Source organism: Orbicella faveolata, unplaced genomic scaffold (assembly GCF_042242905.1).
Source record: "Orbicella faveolata isolate gen_17 unplaced genomic scaffold, um_ofav_v1 contig_13, whole genome shotgun sequence".
NCBI classification, from domain to species: domain Eukaryota; kingdom Metazoa; phylum Cnidaria; class Anthozoa; order Scleractinia; family Merulinidae; genus Orbicella; species Orbicella faveolata.
Window position 1 is genome coordinate 25,710,001 of NW_028301540.1, and position 7,500 is coordinate 25,717,500.

General features: G+C 39.7%; 1 protein-coding gene across 1 annotated transcript in view; it reads right to left on the reverse strand.

The window, feature by feature from the left end:
• Positions 1–7,500, reverse strand: part of LOC110058657 (uncharacterized) — a 31,147-nt gene that overhangs the window by 3,256 nt on the left and 20,391 nt on the right. Inside the window, exons 4-7 of the mRNA XM_089285200.1 lie at positions 1,513–3,746; positions 976–1,024; positions 323–565; positions 5–82 (exon numbers count right to left, since the gene is read on the reverse strand). Coding sequence (XP_089141326.1) covers positions 5–82; positions 323–565; positions 976–1,024; positions 1,513–3,746 — 2,604 coding nt within the window. The remainder of the gene's footprint in view (positions 1–4; positions 83–322; positions 566–975; positions 1,025–1,512; positions 3,747–7,500) is intronic.

The following is a 7,500-nucleotide window of genomic DNA, read 5'->3' on the forward strand; positions in this document are numbered from 1 at the left end:
TTACCACACAAGTTCATTGTGAGCTCTTGCCTCTGGCGAAAAGGAATAGTGACTACATCAAGAGCTTCAGGCAACAGAGGTCCTAGGACAAAACAAGTTCTAAATTAATATTCACCCGTCTTCCTGCTGCTACTGGACACGTACGGTCTTAAATTAAGACTTACTTCCGAATCTTACTCCGGTTGACCCGGTTTGATCGAAAGATATCGTTCTAAGCTGCCCAAATTCATAATAGTTGGTTAGACGTATCTGCCCAAACATTACAAAGTGATAACACTGGCTCGGTTCTACATATTACGTGGATACAAAAAGTAACCCTCGCCTGTTGTACCAGCAGGGGCAATTTCCCTTAGTTTTTTCACAACATCAAGCCTTTTTGCATTTTTAGCTTTCATACAAAGGCAGCGAATCTGCCGCTTGGTCTCTGGATCTGGCTGTTCCAGTGATGTTTGCTCTGGAGAAAGACTCTCTTGTAGTCGAGCAACGACATCATTTGCATCGCAAGTTTCCAGTTGAAGTGCCTCGAGTACCCCACTGGGGAGGGCCAGGGATAGTTCACTGTCGTCTAGATAATAGAATGAACCATAACAAGAGCAGAATTAATTATGATCAGTGCCTTTCTTTTCCAATTACCATACTTAATCACCACGAGATAGATATAGGAAGCTGTAAGCTAGTCATGTAAGCTCTTCTCAAGGTGTTGTATTCACTTTGTCTCACCACTACTGCGATAATTTGAGCTAGCAAAAATTTTAGGCGTCTTGTATGACGTAAATTGTCATATCCTTTATTGGACAGGCGAGCCATAAAGTTGGTACTGACTGGGAAGGCTGGAGTAGAACATTCTAGACTGAGGGCCTGTAATGAACAATCCCAGCAAGCTCGGTATAGAGTGGCCGAAAAACAAAAGGTCCATTACTACTAGCATAAAAATATATACCCTAATTTCAAAAGATTCTTAAAACTGAAGCTTACCCGTCTTCCAAGACAGAGCTTTCTCCTCATGTCCATCAACAGCTCTCTGCTTTGGAAAAGAAAAACATTTGTACAGCCATAAGAAGGTAAGATAGTGTGTCATGTCCTTATTTTTTGCAACGTCTTGTTGTCTAAGAATAAGCAATTCCGTGGAATCCTTATCGGGTTTGAAAAATAATGATCGCTGTAAATTTCTTTAAGGTAAGAAACTCAAACAGCTTCTAGAGAATACGTAAGCTATTCTTACGCTTTTAGCAGTGCTACTGATCAGTTCAATATTAATGTAAATATTCTCTTTGTTAACAGTTTTCCGTATCAAGACAGGATTTCAAGGGGTTTCTATCTTGAAGAGATCTCTAGACCTGCATCTAAAAGTTGATTTGAGACTTTTGCAAACCAACTGAGACGCTTCCTACTACGTATTTATTGACCATGTTGAGTGTCAGTGTATCCAATTCACTTGATAACAACATTAAATTGAAAATCACAACCATCTAAGGAAAGCTCTGTATAATAGTATAATGTACTGCATGTTACCCGTTCATCTGCAAATTTGAACCAAGGCTCAAAGAGCTTGAGTGGAACCCTGTAATCTCCAGCAACAGCAGACTTGGTGCACGTGATGGGACCTTTGCATTGTCGCAGCTCAGGCTCTGACCAAAAATGCAGGCACTCTTCTTGCTTGCAACCTCGTGTCTTGTGATTGCGACAATGGTTAACGGACCCTTGCTTACAACAGACGGGACAGCAGACTGACATCTCATAAGCCATGTTCTTCAACCAATGAAACTCTTTGCGCATGCATTCAAGCATTAATCCTAGTTGTCGGCACACGATACGCGCCACATTTACCTGAAAGGTATCGAGGCTTGATTCTGGAGATAGATGCATCTCTGGTGATATAATTGTGGATACCTGAGAAGTACTATCTTCTTTGTGGACAACAACCTCAATGAAGGAGGAATGGCAAAGGAGGATAACAGAACAGCCTTCAGCTGGGTGGCTGTAGAACCTTGCAAAATTGTAATGTAACTGAGGTTCTGATTGGCAAAGCCATTCCTTGTTGCACCACTGAAAGATCATTAGCACCAAACGAGGAAATAAGCCAGAAGGCACTTGCCCAGATTTAAATCTCACAAAAAGCGATGGAATCCCTGCATATGCAATCAGCTGAGCGACATCCTCCTTTGGTGGGAACATAAGCATGGAAGGTACAAGATACTCTCTGGGTGACTCGCCCTCCGCTGATGACGACCAGGGACACAATAAGCAGAACTTCTCCATCATGGCGATGAGGCTATCACAGGTTTCTCCATTATCGAACAAAGGACCCCACACGTGTTCTAAAAGTTTTGCGTCCAAGATTCCCGTTGTCTCAAGCTTTAGCCAAGCTTTGGTGAATTTCTTCTCGTTACTTTTATATGGCGTGACGGTAATGATCTTCTTAAAGACATCTATCAACCACTGTAGATCCAAGATCACCATTTTGTTTAGCTCAGGGGTGTCACCAAAGTGAATTAAGATTCTCTGGTCATGTAAAAAGTTCAGTAATGCTTCAAACTGTTCATCACTGTAAATTTCGCATACGTCAAGAGCAATCTTTCTGGCATCGCCAAAGGAAATCCACTTGTAGCCATCTCCAAGCATCGCTCGAACAGCCTTTTCGTACTTCAACCACTTGATTGGAATCACTTCTTTCATTTGCGGCAGTTCCCTAGCAACAGTAAGTATTTCGCTTTTCAGGCGGGTGACTTCTGGACATTCTTGTTCACTTCCTGATTTCGTGTTGTCAACAACAAACACATCAAATAAATGTTTTCCGAAGGATTTTGTCTGTAATGACCCAAAGATCTCGCGAGCAAGCTCTTCAGGTTGTGCGCTTTTATAAGGCTTGTCAGCGTGAGTGCAAACAAGGAACACCGGAGGCAACCTCTCTGGCAATATCTCAGATGCGGGTGTCTCCTCGAGGTCTTCATCTTGTGGAACCAGACTAGAAATTGAGGACATCCATACGTCCAGATAATCCCTGTTGCTCCTTTCACAAAAAACATCTTCAATATTCTTGTAGAAGCCCTGCTTCACTTGCGGACCGACAGTTTCAGCTGGATCTTGACTTAGGTTGTAAACCAGACAATAAATTCCTCTTCCTGTAAGGAAAAGCGGATGGGTGGCGTAATAAACTAATTGTCCACCAAAATCCCACAAAACGGAATAGATTTCTTCTTCAACTTCGCCATTCTCAACAACCTGACGCAACTTGTGAATCAATGCTGCTATTTCTCGTGGCACTTCAGGTACGTGTGATACGTCTGGCAAATCTGGCACGTTAACAAGAGCGTAAGCTGAGACTTTGTGGTAACCTTCAAGTGATGTCAACGACACTGTATTATCCCAGGTCATATTTTCATCCTTCAATTGACTTGATTCCGGTTCTTTTGGTTCTTTCTTGAGGTTTCTCAAGATATATTGAGCTGTTCTATGTTCATAAGAAATTGATACCAGGTCTGAATCGGTTGCTTGGGTTTTCTCCCCTACTTTCCAAACTTCTGCCGACACGTTAAAGTAGGAAGGATCCATCTCAATCCCGGTAGTGCTGGCTTCCTCTGGATTAAACCGTTCTCCTTTCAATGACCTTTTTAAGCTGGTTTTTCCTGACCGACTCTGTCCAATCAACATGATTGGCAGTCTCTTTACACAGGTGTTTCCTTCTGCAAGGGCTTTTTGGTAAGCCCGGATGGTCAGAGGGCCTCGAGCAATAATCTCTAGGGGGGCTATAAGGAAAGAATCGAACGACGTGAACATAATAGTCAGTTTTCACTAGTAAGCAGCGGATGAGTGATATATAATGCAGCAGTTTTTGCAATGCTTACCCAATAGGCACAAATTCCTCGAGCACCGAGGGAAATAATTCATATAAGCTCATTGTCGCTACACAGATAACATCTGCTGACTTAAAATATAATTAGCCCAAAGAGATCTCAAGGGCACATTCTAATTGCATCTCTAAATACATGCCTGATAGGTAGTTCTGATGTTATTAGCCTAATAATAAAACAAAGCTAATCCGAGCCTAATTTGCCATACTAGATCGACAACCTATATTTAACAAATAAAGAAGCCTAAGCCATGTATTTATTATTATTATAATTATTATTATTAAAGATTCGCATTATTATTATTAATATGATTATTATTAATAATAGAACATGAACTACAATAGGACAATGAAAGGAGATACAAAAGATAATACAGAAGGCAATGTTGTGCGCTACAAAAATACAAAAAAAGAATTACAAACTATTACAAAGTACAACATTTTGAGTAGGTACGTTGCAAAAAAAGAAACAATTACTAAATTAAGAATTAATTTAATTAATTAATAACTTATGTAATTATGAAATTGTCAGAGGTTTTATTTTTAACTGCTATTTGTTGTGAAGTATTTAATTTGTTCTTAAGTAAAGAAGGAAAGCCGTCAAAGGGTATATCATCGCTGTCTTGGATAGTGCAAAAGATATAATACTTGGCCACCAAAGTGACACAGTTTAAAATGTCTCTTGATTCTGTGGTGTCATCATGCCAACCAAAAAGGATATTACGTTCGGTGAGAGTTTTTATGTTTTTATGTTTTTCAAACCACCAATTTTGAAATGCAGACCACAAATTGGAAATTACAGAACAAAGGTAAAATAAGTGAGGCAATGTTTGCGGTTGCATTTTGCATAGCTGACAGATTTCAGAATCGCATAGCTTCATACGGTAAAGGGAACACCTAGTTGGAAGTATGTTGTGGATAATTTTATATTGAAAAATTTGAAGCTTTGTTTCGAGCGTGGTAACAAAGGGGAGGTTATAAACTTTCTTTAAGCATTCTTTCGAGAAACCATATTGTAGTAATTTTGGTTCAGCAGTTGGGGGTTGGAAGTAGTGGTAGACCTATAATTGCTGCATAGACAGCACGGGTGGTGAAATTCTAGATAGAGGAGGTTCTTGTGACGCGTTGTCATTTTCAGTTGGGATTTCTGTGCGTTTGATTGTGCGTCTCCAGCTTGGTGGAATGGCGCTTATTAAACCACAGTAGGCTGTAAACGGGACATGAAGCTGAAAGATTCGTTGAAATTTGTCAAGTGATAATAAGTTGAAATTTTCGTCAAGCAGGTCATTTATGTACATGATTCCAGTTCGATGCCATTGTTTTAAATAGATCATGTGTTTATCTATTAAAATGTTTTTGTTGTTCCAGATAATTTCGTTTTGCTTGTGTGTATTGTCTTCTAAGATAATGGGTGTGTTTTCTTGCCAGTACTTTAATATTGCGTGATAGAAGGGTGGTACATTATTCAAATTCAGTAACTTAACATCATATTTACAATTTAGTAAGAAGGAAAGACCGCCGTGTTCCCTGAAGAAATGTTCGATAAGAGTTTTCCAGGAGGAGTCGGAGTTTTGGCATTGTCTTTTAATCCAGACAATTTTGAGCGCGGTGTTCATTATTTCAAAGTCGATCATTTTCAATCCGCCTTTATTTTTTTTCACCAACTATTGTCATTCTCTTAATTTTGGGGGGTTTACCCTGCCAAATGAAATTAAAGATTATGCTGTTAATCGTGTCAGACAAGTTTTTAGGTAAATAAAGATTGGAGCTGTTGAAAATTAATTTTGATAAAGCTAGAGTTTTGACGATGTTTATTTTGCCAATTAAGGTTAGTTTCCTATTTTTCCAGATATTTAAAATCTTATTCGTATTTCACAACTTTTCATCGAAGTTGAGCTTATCAGCTTTGGTGGTGTCGTAGGAGAAGAATACACCTAGGGCACAGATGGGATCGACAGGCCAGTTGAAATTAAAAGGAGTGTCGGATCTGTCTTTCCACTTGCCAAGCCACATGGCTTCGGTTTTGGAGGTATTGAAAACAAATTGAAGGTCTGATAGAGGACAACCTTGTCTTACCCCACGCGTTAAAGAAAAGGAGTGAGACGCGTGGCCATTGTTCAGAACACAGCTGGAAATGTTGGAGTATATAGTCCTGAACCACTGTAGAAAATTTGGCCCAAAGTTGAAGAGCATGAGAGCTTTCCCTAAGTAATTCCACTCAATGGTATCGAAAGCTTTCCGGAAATCCACAAAAACTGCCATGCCAGTAGAATTTTCTTTTTCCAAATAAAACATTAGATCTTGAATTAATCGGATATTTTCACCAATGTAGCGTCCTTTTACATAGCCAGTTTGGTCGGGATTTATTATTTTAGGTAGTACTTTTTCTAAGCGATTTGCTAAAACTTTATTGAGAATTTTGTAATCAGCGTTCAAAAGAGATATCTGTCGAAGATTTTCAAGAATGGTTTTATCTTTATTTTGGGGGGGGGGGGGGGAATAAGAGAGATTATGCCTCGTCGTTGGGATATCGACAACGAGCCGTTTGTGAACGCGTAATTAAAACTTCCAACAATCAGTGATTTTAGCTCTGGCCAGAAAAATTTTAAAAACTCAGTTGTTCAGCCGTCGGTACCGGGAGATTTGGCTACAGCGAATTCTGTTAGGGCTTTAAAGGCCTCAATTTCTGCGATCAAACCTTGACTTAAAGCTTGCTCGTTGTCGGACAAAGTAGAAATGTTGTTGGGATTAAAGAAAAAATCATCATCAGGTTCGTCGGCACTATCAGATTTTTGCGAATTATATAAAGATTGGTAAAATTTGCTTTGTTTTTCTAAAATATCGAACTGGTTAGTTAGGACTGAATCATTTTGAAGTTTCAGTTTGGAGACTAGTGTTTCAGAGTAATTTCGTTTTTCAAGGTTTAAAAAATATTTGTTGTTGCGTTCCCCTTGCTCATGCCATCTTGTACGGCTCCTAAGGATAGTGCCGCGAGTTTTGAGAGCCGTTATTTTTTTCTAGACGAGCCCGAGAAGAATTGAGTTCGCATATTATATGCCTGTTATTTTTACCTTTTTCAGCTTTTAAAAATAATTCATTAATTCTTTTTTGAAGGAAGGTTTCTTCATCTCGTCTTTTTCTTGCTTTAGTCTTAGAAAATTTGACGGTAAAACCTCGGATTTCCACTTTGACGAGGTCCCATTTCAAGCCTAAATCTTCAACGTAACCCTACAAAGTTCAGAGTAAATGACGCCAACAGCAGCTAGAAATGTCTAGTCCATTGCACGTCTAAGCCCTAATTTGATGTGGCTAAAGATTTTTGCTCTCTAAAGTGAGCGCAACATTATCGCCACAGGGCAAACGCCCTACTGTTACGGGACTAAATGTGACCCGTTCAGTTTACACATCTCAGGCCCGCCACACGTACGATAATGGACGACGCTTGCTAGCAAATCGTTAGACTTGCGCCTTCACTGGACTTAATGATGTTCTCGGGCAGACTTCCTTTAGACAGCAAATACAGAACGCTGATCGGTCGGCTCCTTCTCAGACTCACCGCGCGAACTGAAATTCAGACGAGTGTAGTCTGGTCTAAACTTAACACCGATTGAAAAGGGGAGGGAGAGTGGTAGCGATGAATAATGAAAAAA